The sequence below is a fragment of the Alligator mississippiensis genome, chromosome 5 (assembly GCF_030867095.1).
Source record: "Alligator mississippiensis isolate rAllMis1 chromosome 5, rAllMis1, whole genome shotgun sequence".
Taxonomy (NCBI): Eukaryota; Metazoa; Chordata; order Crocodylia; family Alligatoridae; genus Alligator; species Alligator mississippiensis.
The window spans coordinates 218,262,497-218,282,500 of NC_081828.1; the positions used below are offsets into that span (position 1 = coordinate 218,262,497).

The 20,004-nt window shown below is 55.2% G+C and overlaps 2 protein-coding genes across 2 annotated transcripts; both read left to right on the forward strand.

Moving 5' to 3' along the window:
• Positions 1–9,269: 9,269 nt before the first annotated feature.
• LOC106739357 (zinc finger protein 250) lies at positions 9,270–13,928 on the forward strand. The gene is made up of 4 exons (XM_019485629.2): positions 9,270–9,654; positions 9,938–10,051; positions 10,258–10,871; positions 13,893–13,928. The coding sequence occupies exons 1-4, from the start codon at positions 9,402–9,404 to the stop codon at positions 13,926–13,928; spliced, it is 1,017 nt and encodes a 338-aa protein (XP_019341174.1). The 5' UTR covers positions 9,270–9,401.
• Positions 13,929–18,640: 4,712 nt separating this feature from the next.
• Positions 18,641–19,384, forward strand: LOC132250995 (late histone H2A.2.2-like). Its single transcript, XM_059729437.1, has one exon. The coding sequence runs from the start codon at positions 18,753–18,755 to the stop codon at positions 19,326–19,328; it is 576 nt and encodes a 191-aa protein (XP_059585420.1). The 5' UTR covers positions 18,641–18,752; the 3' UTR covers positions 19,329–19,384.
• The last annotated feature ends 620 nt before the right edge of the window (positions 19,385–20,004 follow it).

Genomic DNA, 20,004 nt, shown 5'->3' on the forward strand with positions numbered 1-20,004 from the left:
AAGCAGGAGTGTGCACACACGTGGCGCTCAGCACGTAACATGTACTGTGCTATAAGCCAGCGGTTCTCAACCTTTTCAGACTTAAGGCATGCCTGGATAGACTCGGGGGCCCCCTTGGAAAATGCCAGCTCTTTGTTTTCACTCTTTTTTGGACTACAGAAAGAGAACAGAGCTGTTTTTCCGTTGCAAAGAACTCAGGAAGACCTCCACGCCCGGTTTCTGTTTGCAATCTCGGAGTTTATCTTGTGAGCCGTGTTTGCACACCTAGCAGTGTGGGGCACCCTGTGGCACCCTTGACGGGATCTCAGGCACCCCCAGGATGCTGTAGCACCCAGGCTGAGGATAAGTGCTGTGAGCCCTATGTGACCACACCAGCGTCACTGACAGCTCAGTTCTCCCTCCTGGGTTTTCCTCACCTAAGCAAGTGCGAAGGGTTTGGGATCAGACCCCCCGAGCCGGAGGTCTGTGACAGTGACTGTGTCACAGCCGGCCAAAGCAAGCCCCAGGACCTTCCCTTGCCTGACAGATGTGCCTCTGAATCTGACCTCGAGCCTCCTTCTAGCAGCCAAAAGCCGAGAAGGGCTGGGGTTGTGGGTGCAGCATGTCCATCCTGGCTCCCCCCAGGCAGGTGGAGGGAGCAGGAGAGATGGAGCCGGCAGGGTTGCTATTGCAGACCCATGGCGCTAGGTGGGGGGGAAGAGCCTCAGAGAAGCCATTTCCCAAGCAAAGCTGGGTGTGAGTCAGGCCCTGCCATTTCCAGGAGGGAGAAAGTGGGGGTGGGAGACCAGCAGAGCCCGGGAAATGGCTCGGGGGAGATGCTGCTCACCTCGACCGTGGTCCGGGGGCATGCCAGGACCGGGGATGCTCTAGCAGAGAGGCCCCCGTGAGCTGCAGCAGCTGTTTTTGGGGGGAAGCGCTCTCCCCAAGGCTGGAAGGACCCGTGCCCAGTCCTATAGGACACTGTCCTTGGTGCAGGACACGGCTTCTTCTTCTTTTGCATGACAGTGGCTGCCTGTGGGGTTGGGGAGCAAAGGCCCGGCATCTCCAGCCTCCTCTGCAGCAGGGAGCATCCCCCCGCGCAGCCCAGCGCTGGTGGGAAGGGAGGGTCCCTGGGGAAAGGTGGCACTTGGAGGTGAGAACCGGGGGCTGCAGGTGGAGGTTTCCCCTGCTGCAGGCTGGGGCTTCCTGGGGTCCCCTGGCTCTGAGCTGCAGGAGCCACCGCTCAGGGCCTTTACACTGGGGAATGGGAGTATCCCCACGCTGGTCTAATAAAAGATCTCAAATTTACCCAAAGAACCATGTCTGCCTATTTCTCTAGAAAGACACGTAATTGCAATCCCCACTTCTGCACTGTAAGGTGGGCGGGTGCACCATTAAATACCCATGAATTGCTGAAAGCCGAAGCACTGCAGGATGGGTACCTAATGTCACGTGAATGTCATGTGTGTACAAGCTGGCTGCTGTCTGCAGAGATGTGATGTCTGCTCATTTGAACTACAACTCCCAGAAAGCCCCAGGAGCTGGGGGAAGGGGGGGAGAGAGCAGGGGGGAAAAGGAAAAGGAAGTTTCGAAACTGTTCGTTAAAGGTCACAATAGTGAGCAGTTCCTCTCTTGTAGTTGCGTATTGGTGCTCAGCTTTGCTTAAGGCTCTGCCTGTATAGGCTAGTAGCTTTTCCTTACCCTAGCCCTAACCTTAATCCTAACCCTAACCCTAATCCTAACCTTAATCCTAACCCTAAACCATTCAATTTGTGACAAGCCAGCTCCAACGCCAACATCACTTGTACCAGTGTCCAACAAAAAGGGCGACAGGGTCATGTATTGTAACAGGAAGTGTGGGTTTCTTAATGCGGTTTTAAGATGTGGGCTGGAAAGTTTATGATAGAGGATGTATATATATATATATATATATATATATATATATATATATATATATATATATATAAAACTCTATATAGAAACATATTTTAATAAAAAAACCCATGTGTGACAGGGTCAGGATATGCTAAAATAGGGGATGCCAGCAACCACCGCTTTAGCTTGATACAGGCATCTTGCCATTCCCGGGTCCAGATGAATTTTGCATTATTGAAGAGTTTATGTAAAAGACTCATGATCTGGATCTGGACAGGTTACAGGGGCGGGCAGATGAGAGCAGGATGGGTTCAACACTGACAAGTGCACGGTGCTGCACCTGGGGAGGAAGACCCAGCAGCACATCTACAGGTGGGGAACTCCCTTCTCGTCAGTGCAGAGGCAGAACAGGATCTGGGAGTCATTATTGATGCCAAATTGAACATGGGCCGACAGTGCGGGGACGCGGTCAGGAAGGTCAACCGCACCTTGTCGTGCATCCACAGATGCATCTCGAGCAGGGCCAAGGAGGTGATCCTCCCCCTCTACGTGACACTGGTCAGGCCGCAGGTGGAGTACTGCGTCCAGGTCTGGGCGCCGCACTTCAGGAGGGATGTGGACAGCATGGAGAGGGTCCAGAGGAGGTCACCCTCATGGTCAGGGGCAGCAGGACAGGCCCTACGAGGAGAGGCGACGGGACCTGAACCTGTTCAGCCTCCACAAGAGAAGGCTGAGGGGGTCTGGTGTTACAAACTAGTCAGGGGGGACCCTCAGGCATTGGGGAGTTCCTGTTGCCCCGAGCACTACTGGGGGTAACAAGGAACAATGGCCAGAAATTGATGGAGAGTAGGTTCAGACTAGACATCAGGAGGCGCTACTTCACTGCCAGGGCGGCTAGGATCTGGAACCAACTTCCAAGAGAAGTGGTGCTGGCTCCTGCCCTGGCGGCTTTCAGAGGAGGCTGGATGAACACCTTGCTGGGGTCGTCTGACCTCAGCATCCTTTCCTGCCAGGGCAGGGGTTGGATTTGATGATCTGCTCAGGTCTCTTCCAACCTTACAACTATGAAATGATGGTAGCAAAATCTACCACAAACCTTCTCTAATCCGGGGCTGTGCAGCTCTGTTACATTTTGAGGCCAGGTTTTAACAGCCTCCACCTGCTCTGAGTCTGTGCCTACCCCCTTTGTGGAGATCACGTGTCCCAGAAAGTTCACTTCCCTGCAGAAAAGCTGACATTGGACAGTTTTAATTTTTAAGTTGGCTTCCTTCAGCATCTTAAACACTGCTGTCCGTTTGCCAGCGCTCCTGAAAGGTTTGGCCTATCACAAGGATACCATCCAGGTACACCAGGCAGGAGGTCCCCTGCAAATGCACTAACACGATACCCACGAGTCTCTGAAAAGTACTAGGAGCATTACATAACCCAAAAGGCATACTGTTATGCTCAAAAAGTCCCTTTTTAGCCCAAAAAGCTGTCTTAGGTCTGGGAGCATGTGCACCTGCCCACTGGCCAGCTCCAGGGTGCAGCACCATCAAGCTTTGGCCAGGCGGGCTAGTGTGTCTTCAATCCTAGGTAAGGGACAGGCATCCTTAGCGGTACCATCGTTCGGTCTTTGATAATCCACACAGACCTGCACACCTCCAGCTTTCTTCTGCACCAGCACCCCGGGGGCAGCCCGTGGGCTGAGAGGGCCTGAGGATACCTCCTTCCCCATCTCTTGCATCTGCTGATCATGCTCCAGGTAGAAACAGATGGTTACTCTTCTAGTCCCCTGCTTGACCGGTTGGCATTGCCAGTATTCATCCGGTGCTTTGTTAAGCCTGTATGATGGGATACATTAGGAACAAGCCTGTCATTTCTAAACAAGAGCCCATCTATTGCTGACAGCTCTGCTTCGACTGGTGATAAGGGCCGTGTACATATCTTGCTGGCCATCCTGCATTAATGGCTTGTATTTCCGTTTGTAAAGCCCAATCTTGTGCCGCGGTGAGTACGGTCTATGTTTTATCAGGAGCCAGGCACATTTTCTTTAACAAACTGACGTGCACACCATCTTACTCTGGGTCTGGCTCTACTTCTGTTCTGTGAAAAGCTCTAGAGATATTTATCTGCCACCACTAGCTCTTTCCCTAGTTTATATTCTAATCTTAAATCTTGTAACTGCAATTGAAAAAACAGTCTCTGTGATCTTGGAGGTGTGTCAGGGCGTCTCCTCTATTTGCTCTTGCCGCCAGTGGCTTGTGATGTGTTTCAGGTAATAGTGGTCTCCCATGCCATGCAGGAAGATGTGGAACTGTTCATGTCCGTGCACCAGAGCTCAAGCCTCTTTTTCAACGTGTGCATACTGACACCAATTGTCATACCGACACAAATTTGTGCATACCGACCCTCAGTGTTAGTTAAAGCCCCGGATGCATAAGCTATGGGTCTCCAATGCTCCCCACACTTCTGCATGGTCTACCTTAAAGGCATCTGTCGACAGTTTTGACACGCTGGAGTCTTTTGTAATAACTGGTTCAGGTTTCTAAACTTCCTATCGTGATGTCCTTCCAATAGCTACTGCTCATTTTTGTGCAGTAAAGCTCTACAGCGGCTGCGTTTTTTTGCATCAGATTAGATACAAACTCCCCCGCAAAGTTTTCCGTGCCCAGAAACTTTTGCACTATTTACTAAAGGATGAACCCACGCTGTTGGTTCATCTCTTTCCTCAATATCTTCCTGAGCAGCCAGTTTCTCTATTCCTGCTTTCAGGCTTTATCTTAGAGCTAAAGGAAATTTTCTGGGGCGTGTATTGTAGGAGGATAGGGATCAGGCAGCTCAATCTTATTCTCGGTTCAGCTCCCCAAGCCCCTCAAATTTGAAATGTATCTTCAATTTTACTGTGCCCCTCTACAATATATATGCTCTGTATATAAGACCTAGTGTTTGACAGGCTTTAGCTCTAATATAGGTACATGTTTTCCACACTGAATTTTTTCTTGACCCTTTTTTACCTTTATCTCCAGCTCACAAGTGCCAACAGCAGGAATCAACTTCCCACTGTAAGCTCAGAGCCTTATCGGCTTTTTGCAAATACTTGCTTTCTTTCTCAGGGCCTTTACAATATAGCTGGGCATAGCACTGGCTTGTGCACCTGCGTCCAGCTTAAAAAGTCACAGGATTTCCATTTGTTTCCAGCATATTCCAGTCTTCTGATGAGACTATTCCTGCACACAGCTCCTCTTGATGGCTGCGGCAGTTCACTTTGCTTGCACGCCCTGTTCCTTCCCCTGCCTGCAGCCCGGTCCTTTGCACACGCTAGCAGAACGGTTCAGTCTTTTGCATTCGTTGCAGTGTCGTTCAAAAGCAGGACTTTGCCGCGGTCCGTGTTTATTACCACGGTGTGCACGGCTCTTCATGCTGCTTTTCTTAAGCTCTCGCTGGGCGCGTCTACATGTTCATTAATGCTCAGTAGTTATTTGTGTACATTTAGTTTAGTACTTGCTTAATGAAATACTAAACGTGCAGTAACGACAGTTACTGTGCAGTAGTGCCGACGCACAGTTTTTTAGTGATGCTTTCTGTGCAGTAGTGTATTAACATGGTTTTTTGCCCAGCATGCTATTGCTCACTGTTATTAGGCTACTGCTCATTAAGTGTCTTGTGTAGACGTGCACCCTGGCTGCATTTTTCAGGGCTCCCCTTGCAATTTCTGTTTTTGTTTCTGTTTTTTTCCTGGGAGGGTTTATTCTTCTGTCAACAATTTCAGCTTCTTTCTTTCCAAAGACTTCCTTCCGGTCTGTGTGATCTCTGCTGCTTTGCACACGCTGGCTGCTTTTCTTCTAGTCTGAGATCAGGATCCTCCGGCAGTCTTTTCCTGAGCGGCATGTCTCTGATCCCTCTTACGATCTGATCTCTAATGATGGAGTCTGAGTTCTCCAGAATTGCAGGACCGGCTCAGCGGCCTGGGATACTTTTCAAATTCCCCACTGGATTCTCCTTCTTGTTGTGACCGCAGGTGCAAGCGCTGTCTTTCCATAGTCTCATCCTAATTTTGGAGTGCGGACGCCTTAAACTTGTCGAGCACTGCCCCATAACCACCCTGCTCTGCTTGGCTCAGTTACAGACTTGTATACATCCAGGTGCGCCTCACCTACTACATTCAGAAAAGTAGCTACTTTTTGGTCACTTGGCTTCGCAGTGGCTCCATTCACCCCCATGCACAGATCGAGTTGTTGCTCAAGCTGCATGGCTGGAGAGTTTCAGCTCTGCTGCAGCCTGTAGTTGCTCCATTTTTAATTTTTTTCCTTAAAGCCCACTCTGTGCAATGCCTGTTCTTAACCACTGCTGGTACCATGTGGTGTTGTGAGTTCAGCTCATTGAGTCAGGAACCACTTATACAAAGAGGGGTCTTTATTGCTGCTAATAGCACATACCACCCACCCCAGTGATCAGACTCTCTTTTCCAGCTCTGTCCAGCTCCACCTAGCTCGTAAAGCCATACAATCCTCATGCCCAATTATTGCACCTGAAAGAATGGGGGTGTTGGCAGGGAGGCTGGAAGAGCTGGGCTACAAGGCAATGGAGGAGAACGATGATCGTCTGCTTTCACAGGGGTTGGAGGCCTGTCGATGATCCTGGGTAGGATTGAAGCTCAGCCCCTATACGTTGCTTGGTCATGAAAAGCTAAAGAGTTTTTACATGTGTCTGAATAGAGCTAGGATTCAGAGAGACCTCAACAAATTGGAGGATTGGGCCAAAAAACATCTCATGAGGTTCAGCAAGGACAAGTGCAAAGTCCTGCACTTAGGACAGTACAATCCCATGCACCAGTGCAGACTGGAGGATGACGGGCTGGGCAGCAGCTCTGCAGAAAAGGACCTGGGGGTGACAGTGGACAAGAAGATGGAGATGAGCCAGCAGTGTGCCCTTGGTGCCAAGAAGGTGAACAGCATCCTGGGTGCATTGGCAGGAGCGCTGCCAGCAGATCGAGGGCAGTGATTCTTCCCCTCTGTTCAGCACTGGGGAGGTCACATCTGGAGTCCTGTGTCCAGCTGTGGGCCCCCACTACAGAAAGGATGTGGACAAATTGGAGAGAGTCCAGTGGAGGACGATGAAAATGGTTGGAGGCTGGGGGACAGGACTGGTGAGGAGAGGCTGAGGGAACTGGGATGATTTAGTCTGGAGAAGAGAAGACCGAGGGGGATTGAATAGCAGCCTTCACCTCCCTGCAGGGGGGCTGCAAAGAGGATGGAGCTGGGCTGTGCTCAGTGGGGGCAGATGACAGGACAAGGAGCAATGGGCTCAAGCTGCAGCAAGGGAAGTTGAGGTTGGATATTAGGAAAAACTCTCTCACAAGGAGGGTGGTGAAGCACTCTCTGCCCAGAGAAGTGGTGCAATCTCCATCCTTAGAGGTTTTTAAGACCTAGTTAGACAAAGCCCTGGCTGGGATGATGTAGCTGGGGCTGGTCCTGCTTGGAGCAGGGGTTGGACTAGATGTGACCTCCTGGGATCTCTTCAACCCTTGTTGTCCGTGACTCTGTGCATCCCTGTGCTTGAGTGCAGCATTCAAGGCATTTTAGAGGGAGCGCCGAAGGGTCTGATACTGGAGCGCGTGGGGAAATTGTTGTCACGTGCTTGCTGCAGAGCCTGCTGCTGGTCAGACAGCTCTTAATCCCCGCACGTGTCCTTGTGAACCTGCATCACAGGGCAGTTTGCACTTTCCTCTATGCCAGTCATTCCCACCCAGGGTGCTGCGAGAGCCGTTTCAGGGTGCTGTGGGATGTCAGGCAGGATTAGGTGTGCAAACATCTACACATGAAAAACCCAGAGATTTCAAAGTGGCATCCAGAGCATCACAAACACTTTGCCCCGTGTGGGCTGGCTGATCACTTTGCCATATGAGAATTGCTCTAGTATTTTTTCATAGTTGAAAAATGAGTGACAGCTAAGAGCTGGCATTTCCTGAGGGAGCCTAACGATGGGAGTAAGGATGGCAGGATCGATCCCATCCTTAGGCCAGGTTCGCATTGCCTGGCTCCTGCAAGCTGAGCCACAACTAGCAGACCTGTATGAACATGATCGCCACGTCTCAGAGGCACCTGAAGCCAATCTTCACGGCAGGTGAGTTGGACCAGTTCACTGCTGATTTTAGGATCCTCATTAAGGAGCTCACCTGGGGCCTTGTTCAGGGCCTCTGCAGAGGAGCATGCTTTGCTTTGCTCCATCAAGGGTGGTGGGAACAACCACGTGGAGGGGAAGAAAATGGGTGAGACTGCTTCAAAATGCAGAGCCCGGCAGAGCCGTAGCTTCTCATGGGCAGCGGGAACTCGTCTCGCTCGGTCTGTGGGAGGAGGAGGAGGATGAGGAGGAGGAGGGGGGCATGACTGGCAACCACCTGTGAGAGTCAATGGGGAACATGGGATGTGGTGGCAGTGAGGCAGGCACGGTGCAACCGGGGCTGCGGGCAGAGGAAACCATCACGCATGTTTCTGCTGCTGGACGGTGAAGGGAGACTGCCTGCCCCTGAGCCTGAAACACCTGATCGGCAGCACCTGCCTGGCCTGTCCTCTCCCGTCCATGGTAAGTGATGCCACAGCGGGGTAGGATGCAACAGCTGCTCAGTTATTGCAGCTTCTTTCCCACTCCCGGTGGGATGCAGCTGGTGCACAAAGCAGAGGTGATTTGAAGGGGAAACTGCAGAACAAGACAACACCCCTCGCTGCTGCAACCACAGCCTGAGCCGCCCCCCGCCTTGCTGCCTGCCGCGGATGAGGATGGGCATGGGCTGGTGGGAGGCGCTGAGCTGGCCCAGCTGCAGCAGCACCCCTGCAGCTGATGGCTCTGTCTCCCTGCCCCATGCCCAGCTGTGCCCTGCCGGGAAGCTCTGCCTGGCTCACAGGTGGCCTCGGCAGTGCCCTGCTAGGTGCCAAGGGCCGGGCATGGCAGGGCTGGAGGACTGTGCCAGCCCCGGTGTCCTGGTAGGTGCTGGAGTGAGGATCCTCCCTCCTCTGTGCCCTGCCCTAGTGCCCCATTGATGGGGGCTCGCCAACCTTGCTGGCACCCTTGACTCATGAGCTAGTGTCCTTGCTCACGTGGCACTGTGGTGTCCCCACGTCCGGGCAGGAATGCATGAACAGCCAGCCTGTGTGGCAAGGCATGACCCACGGGATGGCTCTATGGGGCACTGGGGCACCTTTCCCGGAGACGGGACCTGTGGGCAAGCTGAGCGCCGGCGCAGGGTGCAGCCCCCCATGACTGCTGGTGGATGGGGGCTCAAATGACCCTACACCAGTCGGGCCAGGCTGGGCCCTTCAACACCTCCGGGGCAGGATCCCTATCCTGGGCGCTGCCTGTTCCAGGGGCACCTGTCAGATTTCTCAGTTTTCCTTTCTTTCGGGGAATTTGGCCTCTGGATGCAGCAAGTTCGTGGCGGGGGGTAGCATACGCAGCAGCTGAAAATCTGCCGAGGCCCACGGTACCACGCAGTGTCCCCGTGAGCCGCCCAAAAAGCAGAGCGTGGGGTGGGGAGGCCCCTTTACGCCTCCGGGACCGCAGTATGACACATGTGCAATGCTGTGATCGTGGTGGCTCCGTGTCCCCGTGACAAGTCGTTGCCCTCCGGCTGTGCACGCAGGGAACACTCCTCGTGGCACAGACTCGTGCTGAGTGTGACACTTGTGGTCTTCCAGGGGCCGGTGAGGTTTGAGGACGTGGCCATCCATTTCTCCCGGGAGCAGTGGGAGATGCTGGCGCCGTGGCAGCAGGAGCTGTACCGTGCCGTCATGATGGAGAACTACGAGCTCCTTGTCCAGCTCGGTAAGCAGGGCCAGGGTGCGGGAGACATGGCGTCCTGGCAGCCTTGGCCGTGCCAGGGGCTCTGAGCTGGTGTGGACCCCCGGGAGCATGGGGGACATGATGTCCGGCAGCCTCCTTCTGTGCCACCCACGTCCTCTCTAGCAGGAGCTTGGCGTGCATTAGCCAACACCCGCAGGAGGAGCATGTGGGCGATTGTCCCCCCAAATCAGGGAGATGGGTGGGCTGCGCAGCCCCGAGGGGCCAGCTCGGACCAGACCCATGTCAGTCTCTGTCTATGCAACAGGCCAGGAAGCTGCCAAACCAGAGCTCGTCTCCAGGCTCGAGCGGGGGGCAGAGCCGTACGGCCCCGAGCAGCAGGACTTGGAGCGGGGCGCAGTCCCTGCCAGCACTTCCACGGGTGAGTGATCCCAGCCGTGGCCAGGGCAGGTCCCCAGGCCGGCAACCCCCCGGGGAGGCTCCCTGCATCGGGGACAAGCACGGAGGCCACCGAAGCTTTCGGGACTTTGAAAACGATGGAGGCTCCTCTGTGCAGAAGGCCTCGGCCTGGGTCAGGAGTGCAGGATGGATAAACCACATCCTGAATTTCTCCCTTTCTGCCCTCAGGGAAACGGTCCAGGAGGAGAGCGGGGAGGCAGAGGCATCAGGTCAGCTCCCAGGGAGATGCAGAGGCTCGAGGGCCCTCGTCCTCGACGCTGAAAGCCCAAGCGTCCCTGGCCGAGACTGACGGGCCGAGCCCAGCCGCCGGCAGCCCTGCCTGCCCGGGCCTGGGGGCCCGTGAGAGCCCGCTGCGGTGTGGGCAGTGCGGGAAGAGCTTCGCCCGCTGGCAGAACCTGGCGACGCACCGGTGCCTGCACACCGCTGAGCGCCTGCACGGCTGCGCCCACTGCGGCAAGCGCTTCGCCACGTGCAAGGTGCTGCAGACCCATGTGCGGGGCCACCATGCCGGGGGGGGCCCTGCACTTGCCCCCACTGTGGGTGCCCTTCACCACGCGGCATGGCTGCGCTACCACCGCTGCCAGCTGGCAGGGCAGCACCCCCACCGCTGCGCCCGCTGCGGCAAGGGCTTTGCCACTACCTCCCGCCTGGCCACCCACCGGTGTGTGCACTTGGCCGAGCGCCCCTTCGCCTGCGCCCACTGTGGGAAGGGCTTCCGGCTCCGGACTGGCCTGGCCTCGCACCAGGGCATCCACACCAGGGAGAGGCCGCACGCCTCAGCGGTGCATGCAGGGGCAGAGGGCCAGGCTGCTTTCTTCTTTCCAGGCCTGGGGGCAAGGTCCCCAGAGCAGGATGGGCCGGGGCCATCTCCCCTTGGCAATGAGGGCTCGGGTCATAAAACCATAAGCAGTGCCGTACTGGGTGAGACGGGTGATCCATCTGGCTCCGACAGTGGCAGAAATGGATGCTATAGGGCAGGGTCAGCAATGTTTTTGGGCAGAGTACCAAAAACACCCCAACCCCAGCCTGCAAGATGTTGGTGTGGCAGGGGCAGATGGCGGGGGGACCACAAGTGGCCTGATCCTCTTTGTGGCAGCGCAACCACAGCCCCTTCCCCACCGTCTGCCCCGAGACATGTGCCAAGCAAAATGCCTTTATGTGCCGGGGGTTCCTGTTTCCTTGGGGGGACAAGGCTGAACTCCTCAACGAGTTCTTTGCCTCAGTGTCCCTAAGTGAGGGGCACGACAAGTCTCTCACGGGGGTTGTAGAGAGGCAGCAGCAAGGCGCCAGACGTCCATGCGTAGACCCTGAAATGGTGCAGAGTCACTTGGAGGAACTGGATGCCTTTAAGTCGGCAGGCCTGGATGAGCTCCATCCGAGGGTGCTGAAGGCACTGGCCGACATCATTGCACAGCCACTGGCGGGAATATTTGAACGCTCGTGGCGCACGGGCCAAGTCCCGGAGGACTGGAAAAGGGCTAACGTGGTCCCCATTTTCAAGAAGGGGAGGAAGGAGGACCCGGGCAACTATAGGCCAGTCAGTCTCACCTCCATCCTTGGTAAAGTCTTTGAAAAAATTATCAAGGCTCACATTTGTGAGAGCCCGGCAGGGCAAATTATGCTGAGGGGAAACCAGCACGGGTTTGTGGCGGGCAGATCGTGCCTGACCAACCTAGTCTCTTTCTATGACCAGGTTACGAAACGCCTGGACACAGGAGGAGGGGTGGACGTCGTATACTTAGACTTCAGGAAGGCCTTCGATACGGTATCCCACCCCATACTGGTGAACAAGTTAAGAGGCTGTGATGTGGATGACTACACAGTCCGGTGGGTGGCGAATTGGCTAGAGGGTCGCACCCAGAGAGTCGTGGTGGATGGGTCGGTCTCAACCTGGAAGGGTGTGGGCAGTGGGGTCCCGCAGGGCTCGGTCCTTGGACCGATACTCTTTAATGTCTTCATCAGCGACTTGGACGAGGGAGTAAAGTGTACTCTGTCCAAGTTTGCAGATGACACAAAGCTATGGGGAGAAGTGGACACGCCGGAGGGCAGGGAACAGCTGCAGGCAGACCTGGACAGGTTGGACAAGTGGGCAGAAAACAACAGGATGCAGTTCAACAAGGAGAAATGCAAAGTGCTGCACCTAGGGAGGAAAAATGTCCAGCATACCTACAGCCTAGGGAATGACCTGCTGGGTGGCACAGAGGTGGAAAGGGATCTTGGAGTCCTAGTGGACTCCAAGATGAACATGAGTCGGCAGTGTGACGAAGCCATCAGAAAAGCCAATGGCACTTTATCGTGCATCAGCAGATGCATGAGGAATAGGTCCAGGGAGGTGATACTTCCCCTCTATCGGGTGCTGGTCAGACCGCAGTTGGAGTACTGCGTGCAATTCTGGGCGCCACACTTCAAGAGGGATGCGGATAACCTGGAGAGGGTCCAGAGAAGGGCAACTCGTATGGTCAGGGGCCTGCAGACCAAGCCCTACGAGGAGAGACTAGAGAACCTGGACCTTTTCAGCCTCCGCAAGAGAAGGTTGAGAGTCGACCTTGTGGCTGCCTATAAGTTCATCACGGGGGCACAGAAGGGTATTGGTGAGGATTTATTCACCAAGGCGCCCCCGGGGGTTACAAGAAACAATGGCCACAAGCTAGCAGAGAGCAGATTGAGACTGGACATTAGGAGGAACTTCTTCACAGTTCGAGTGGCCAGGGTCTGGAACGGGCTCCCAAGGGAGGTGGTGCTCTCCCCTACCCTGGGGGTCTTCAAGAGGAGGTTAGATGAGTATCTAGCTGGGGTCATCTAGACCCAGCGCTCTTTCCTTCCTATGCAGGGGGTCGGACTCGATGATCTATTGAGGTCCCTTCCGACCCTAACATCTATGAATCTATGACCCTGCTATAGAGGGAGAGCATTGAATGAGATCTAGTGATCTATTCCTTACTCAGCACCCTCTCCGGCATCCACCATTCTTGGTGTAGAGATGCCGGAGGAAACATCTCCAACTGTTATGTGCTGTAGCCATTAATAGATCTATCCTCCATTAATTTATCTAGTCCCATCCCTCTTCCCTCTCTCCTCCCTCCCTCTTCTTTCTCCCTTCTCTGTCTCTCTTCCCTCTATTTTTTCTTCCTTCCCTCCCTCTTCCCTCCCTCTTCCCTCTGTGAAGGTTTATTTACGGTCACCAGATTTAGAATTTTTAGAAAACCCGGTATTTACCATAAAACTGAAACATTTATGATTATTAACTATATTAATATGCATTGCATCCTGCCACATACCCCCTGCTCCAATTTTAGTTTTTTGGCATGTCGGCACTCCAGTGCCTTACAAGACAGACATTGTGGTTTTTTTGGCACTCCAGCCAAAAAATGTTGCCTACCCTGACATAGACCATGTGACAGAGTGTAACTTCCACTTCCAAGGCCATACTACCCCCTCCCAAAAGGAGTACTTCTGGGGGCAAAGGGAGGGACTTCTGGTGGCAAAGGGTAGGGGTTAGGGGGCAGGACTTCTGACCACAAGATGGCGGTCAGGGTGTGGGGCAGCTGTCAAGGGGCAGGGCTACCCATGCAGCCCTCGACAGCTCACCAAAATTCATGAAGTGGCTCTCCAATCGAGATAATTGCCCTCCCCTGAGTTAGATCTCAGGTAGCTTACTCACACGTGTCATCCCGAGGCAGGTGGAGATTCCCTCTGGAGGCAGGCAGTTCACTGCCCATGAGTTTCAAGAGAGAGAGCAAGTTTTAGATGGTCCAGCTTCTCTGAGAGTCCTCATAATGGCTGCTCTCTCTCCTCCCGGGCAGTATTTAACTTATGACCTCATATACCTGATCCAATGAAGGCCAGCAGTTGTTGGAGGCCAGCCAACCAATTTGAAATGCATCACTGGTTGCTGGTAGACTGGCAGGGTCTCTAGCCCCTTCCCACTCATGATGACATTGCTTGGAGCAACAGGGAGTTTAAGCCCCTACCCAGGTGTGTGAGGCCAGTCACATAGGCAGAGAGAGCAGGTTTCCCCTCCCTCAGGAATGTATCCAGCTCAGGTGTCAACTCAGGGTTACCTGAAGAAGATGAGGCCAGGAGTGTCTACCCTCTGCAGTGACCATGGTAACCAAATTGTCAGATAGGTCATTAGCCTGATAGCAGAGTTTGGGGAGAGACAGAGATGGCATTCTGCCACAGCATCCCTCCACCAAGTCTTTGAAATGACTATTATGTTGAAGTCACCGTTTCATACCAGGCATTCTAGTTCACCCATTTTATTTTGGTATTCTGGTATTTGTGTAGAAGCATTTATACATTTGCTCTTGATTCAGCTGCCTGTTACTGCTCACACTAATTGTTTGGCACCCTAGTTGGTGTGCCTTATTTTCACCGCTATCTACAGTTATATTTCTTCATAGATTTCATAGACTTTAGGGCTGGAACAGACCTCGCCAGATCATCAGGTCCAGCCCCCTGTCCAAAGGGCAGGAAGTTAGCTGGGGTCAGATGGCCCCAGCAAGATGAGCATCCAAATATTTCTTGAAGGTATCCACAGCAGGTGCTTGCACCGCTTCTGGGGGGAGTCTATTCCAGACTTTGGAGACCCGGATGGTAAAGAAGTTTTTCCTAATGTCCAGTCTAAAATGGTCTTGCAGGAGTTTGTGACTGTTAGACCTTGTCTTCTCTTGCGGTGCGCTGGTGAACAGTTGTTCTCCCAGTTCCTGATGCACACCCCTGATGTACTTGCAGGCTGCCACCAAGTCCCCCCCTGCACCTTCACTTCTCCAGGCTGAAGAGTCCCAAGCCTCTCAGTCTTTCCTCATAAGGCCCGTTCTCTTGACGTATAACCATGTGCATGGCTCTCCTCTGGACTCTCTCAAGCTTCTCCATGTCCTTTCTAAAGTGTGGAGCCCAGAATTGGACAAGTACTCCAGCTGCAGCCTCACCATGCTGAGTAAAGCAAGAGGATGATTTCTTGGGTCTTGCTTGAGATGCATCGGTAGATGCAAGCCAGAGTTTTACTTGCTTTGCCAGCTGTGGCATTGCATTGGTGGCTCATGTTCATCTTGTGGTCAATCATGACCCCAAGTCTCTTTTGGTCGTGGTGCTAGTGAGTGTAGCACTGCCGAGCCTATAAGTATGATGTGGGTTTTTTCTCCCAAGGTGGAGCACCTTGCATTTCTTCGTGTTGAAAGTCATCAGGTTTTGATATGCCCACCTTGCGAGCCTGTCCTCTCCTCCAGCATGACCGCACTTTCCCACAATTTGGTGTCATCTGCGAACTTAGCCAGTCCACTTCTGACACCTGAATCCAGATTGTTTGTGAATATATTAAAGAGTAGTGGTTCAAGTACTGAATCCTGGGGGATGCCACTGGTCACCATGAGCCACGTTGACTCGGTTCCATTGACTACCACTGTCTGGGTCCGACCACGGAGCCAGTTCCCCAGCCATCGGACTGTAAGGTTGTTGAGGCCTCAGTTCCCCAATTTTTCCATGAGGACATCATGGGATACCAAGTCTCAGGCTTTTTTGAAATCCAAATATATGACATCAACCTCTTCTCCCTTGTCCAGGTGATGCGTTATCTGGTCATAGAAGGAAATGAGGTTGGTCAGGCAAGACCTACGTGTAATGAAGCCGTGTTGGCTATCTCTCTGCCTTCCGTTAGCCTGTTGTTGATGGTTTCTTTGATAATTTTTTCCAAGATCTTTCCAGGGATTGAAGTCAAAGTGATTGGCCTGCAGTTCCCTGGAACTTCCTTCCTCCCTTTCTTGAAGATAGGCACCGCATTGGTCCTCTTCCAATCTTCAGGTGCTTTCCCTGAGCGCCATGAGCTCTCAAATATTCTTGCCAATGGTTGTGCTGTGATGTCCGCCAACTCTTTTAGCGCTCTTGGGTGCATTGCATCGGGCCAGCTGACTTGTGGATGTCCAGCCTCACAAGCTGTTCCCTCACAAGACCTGTGCCAATTATAGGCGTATGATCTCCCTTACCCTGGTAATCCTGCATCCTGTCAGGCAGCGTGATCCCCTCAGGCTGCTGAAAAACCGATGCAAAGTAATCCTTGAGGAGATTAGCTTTTTCCTGGATGTCAGGTGTCATCAGCTGTCCCATTTGGTTCAGCAGTGGTCCAATGTTGCCCTTAGTTTTTTTGACTGCCCACATATCTGAAGAAGGACTTTTTATTGCCTCTCTCTAAACAGCGAAAGGTCACTCTGGGCCTTGCAGCCACTGAGGCAGTGTGGTCCAGGGATGCCCGTTTCTGCAGCCGACAGCGCACAGGGCAGCCGTGAGCCCAGCATCGCATCCCGCTGCCTCCGACTCTCCAGCCCATGTGACAGATGCCCATTCAGATGAGCCGGCCTTCAGCCTGAGCCCAGAGCCAGGCTTGGACTCGTGCTCCTGGAGCCCTAGCACGATGCCCTTGGTGCTCTGCTATGGGGCTGCTCCTGGGATGGAAATAGGTGTGGGTCGTTTGGGCTCAGCTTGACCCTGGTGCTGTGCGTGGGTGATGGACCCAGCTGTCTATGCTTACCTGTGCTGTGGGGGACTGGGTGTACCTTCTGAGGTTACATTTTTTAAAATTTGATAAGTTGGATTTGTTACTAAATAAAGTTAAAAAGAAAAACAAATCTCCTTAGCATTACAGCAGAGAGCCAAAGGCCGGCCCGAGCTGAATGGCCACCGGGCTGGAGGGGCTGGGGCCAGTGGTGCAAGGGAGCGACGGAGCCAGCATCATCTCAGGCTGCCTGCGACTTCCCACCCAGAAGGACCAGGTCCCAGTTCCTGCTGGGGGGCCGGGGAAATGTACCTGGAACTGGTGAGGCCTGAGTGCCTGAGGGCGCAGGGATGATTTGGGCTTCAAATGGAGCCAGGTGCTGGCTGGGACGGGAGCAACTGCCATGCCAGGCAGGTGATCCGCTCTGGGGAAGCACAATGTGCCTGGGGCCAGCCTGGCATGGGGAAAGGGAAGGAGGCACCCAGCACAATACCATTTCTCCCTGGGCAGCAGTACAGCTACACAGGCCAGCCTCTCCTGCCTGCCCATCGGGCACCAGGTCCCTCCTGGCTCTGCCTCCCACCTGCACTGCTACCACGACACCAGCTTGTGTGAGCCTCCCTGGCTGTGCGTGCTCCCACGATGCTCGTGCCTAGTTGTGACGCTGCCCCTGAAGCGCATTACTGATGCACTAAGTGCTTGGTCTTATAGGGAGGTCGTGAGCCTAAGCAGCTCGGGAGCAGGGCGGTGAGAGTGATGGTTTGATGCTGTCAGGGTGCTTGTCCCAGGATGAGCTGCTCCCGGTCTGTGCTTGGGGCAGCTGCCCATTGACACGCCAGCAATTTAAACACCAAAGGTGGTGCCCGACCTTGCCAAGAGTGCCAGGCCGTGGGGTGCAGGAGTGCTGCTCACTTGGGCTCAGCTCTGCTCAGTCACATCAGCCTGCTCTAGTGAGATATCCACGTTAATTGGGCCATGAAACCTTTTAGGAGCCCTCCAGCAGCTGGCTGGTACCTGGGGGCTAGGCATCTTATATTGGGGTACTGGGCTGGGGGGATGCTTGGAGGCTGGCTGCCTCCCAACACTATTGTCTGTGCATGGGGAGAGGCTTTTGGGGGTCTGTCGGCCCCACACAAGACAGCGCCATGCTGAGTATGGGCTGTGGGCTGAGCGTGGCCATGCTGCTTTTGGTGCAGGAGCAAGTACGCACGGAGCCCCTCAGCCTCGCACCGTGGAGATGTGCCCTGGCCCCGGGACGGGCAACCTGGCACCTGCCACACAGCACACAAGGGTCAGCCTGGAGTTTTGCCAGAGCCTGGGGGGCATCCAAGAGGCTGATGGAGAGGACAGGCGTGGTGGGCTGTTGTGATCTCAGGTGTTTAGGGATATGGAAGAAGGACCCAGCTCAGGGAAGGAGGGTGGGTGGGCTTTTACAAGAGGGGGCAGCTGGCGTCCAGGGGAGAGCTAGGAAAGGGCAGGGTGTGCTGGAGATGGGGGAAGCCCCTCTGCCCATCGGGCACCCTGGTCCCGCAGCACCTCCCGCTGTGGGGGCATGAGGTGCTGGAGGGGCATCGTCTCCCCAGGGAGGCAGGAGAGCCTCGAAACCAGGCTGGGAACAACACGGGAGGAAGGGCCAGCAGTGGCATAACTAGAGAGGAGGAGGCAGCTTGGTTGATAGCGAGGACACAAGACGGGGCACTGGGTTCCTGCTCGGATCCAGCCCCAGGGACCGTGGGCCCCTGCTCCGGCCCGGGATGCACCCACCGATGTGGAGCTCCGGGGAGGGAAGACGCCGTCCTCTGGGTCTGTTTGCTGCTGGGTCTTGTCCAGCTGTTTGCAGAGGGGCGTGTTGGACAGGGGTGTCCAGGGACGGCACCCAGCCGTGCCGCCTGGGCAGGACGCTCTGGCTGGTGGAAGGTGGCACCTTCCCACCCCTCTGGACATGACAGGCGCGGGTGCAACGAGACGTGAGGGAAGGAGCAGAGCTGGTGGAGAAGGACCTCCCTGCGCCTGCCCACGGCCCTCCTGGCTGCAGGGAGGCTGCAGCAGCGCTGACAGCAGTGACATCACAGAGAGATGGGGTCCCTCTGTGACCTCATAAAGGATCGCTCTCCCAATTGGTCCATACGCGGCTGACCGGAATGTTGTCTTCCTCCTTCCTTCCTCCTGCTCCACCATGGGCGAGGCTCGGCCGGGCCCAGCGCAGCCGGCCTCGCTGCTGGATGCAGCCAGGGACACGGCTTTGCTGCAGGGATTCGCACTCATGTCCCGGCAGGACACGGCCAGCGAGACGTCCCAGGCGCAGGCCACGTCCCGGGCGTCCCCACAGAAGCTGCACTTCCCCGTGGACCAGCTCGAGCGCATGCTGCGGCAGAGACTGCGCATCAAGCGCATCAAAGGCGAAGCCTTGGTTTACCTGGCTGCCGTGACCCAGTACCTGACGGCCCAGATCCTGGCCTGGGCCGGGAAGGCCGCGCGAGGCAGCCAGGACGGAGTCATCGCCCCGCGGCACCTGCAGCTGGCCGCCCTGCAGAGCAAGGACCTCCGCAAACTGCTGCTGGGCAGCAAGACCGTCTTCCCCGGCGGGGTCCTGCCCGGCACCCGGGCCCTGCTGCTGCACGCCACGACCCGGCCGTGCTGCCGGAGCAGGGCTCCCAGCCTGGCGCCGGGGCAGGACCGGGGGGTCGTGCCTCACAGGAGATGTAGCAGCCACTTTGGATGTGTCTCCTCACAGCCGTCCACGGGCTATTAAAGGAGATAAAAGCAGCCAGGCTGTGATTTCTCCCACCCTCTCTGCAGCCTCGTGTCTCAGGCCTGGGGGAGGTTACTTGGCCGTGTAGGATAGACACTCATCTGTCATCCTGCCGGGGCTGGACTGTGCCCACCGCATCCCCCTGCTCTCTGGAGCCGCCTGCCCCCTTCCCCCAAGACCTCACACATATGGCAGGAGCCCCAGCAATTGCACCCACAGCCTGGGCATCTCTACCCCATCTCGCCGGAAAGCGTGAGACTGGCTCAGCATCGTGACGGGGATGTCCTCGGGCTTTGTGGCTTCGAGGCCAGGGGGAGAAAGCCCCGCAGCTCTCACTGCTGCCAAGGCTGGGACAGGCATTCGGGTCCCCGGGGAGCTGCCTTACAAGCTGCTTCGCTGGGGGAGACGGGGTGGCCTCATGCCACCTTCTCTGGGACCTTCTTGACCAGGGATTGAAGCTAAATTCCCCTTCCCCATTGACATCCATGGGGGGCTACAAGCCTCAGCAACTCCCCAGCTTGGGCCCCAAATTGGTTCTTCCCCTTGGAGGGGTCTCCCACCCCGCGGGAATCACCCCTCGGGAGGGCCGTGCAGGCAGCGACCGATGCGCGGGATGGAGCAGTAGCAGCTGGAAAGCCCCATGCCGGGTACCGGGGCATCCTCTCCTCCACCCTTC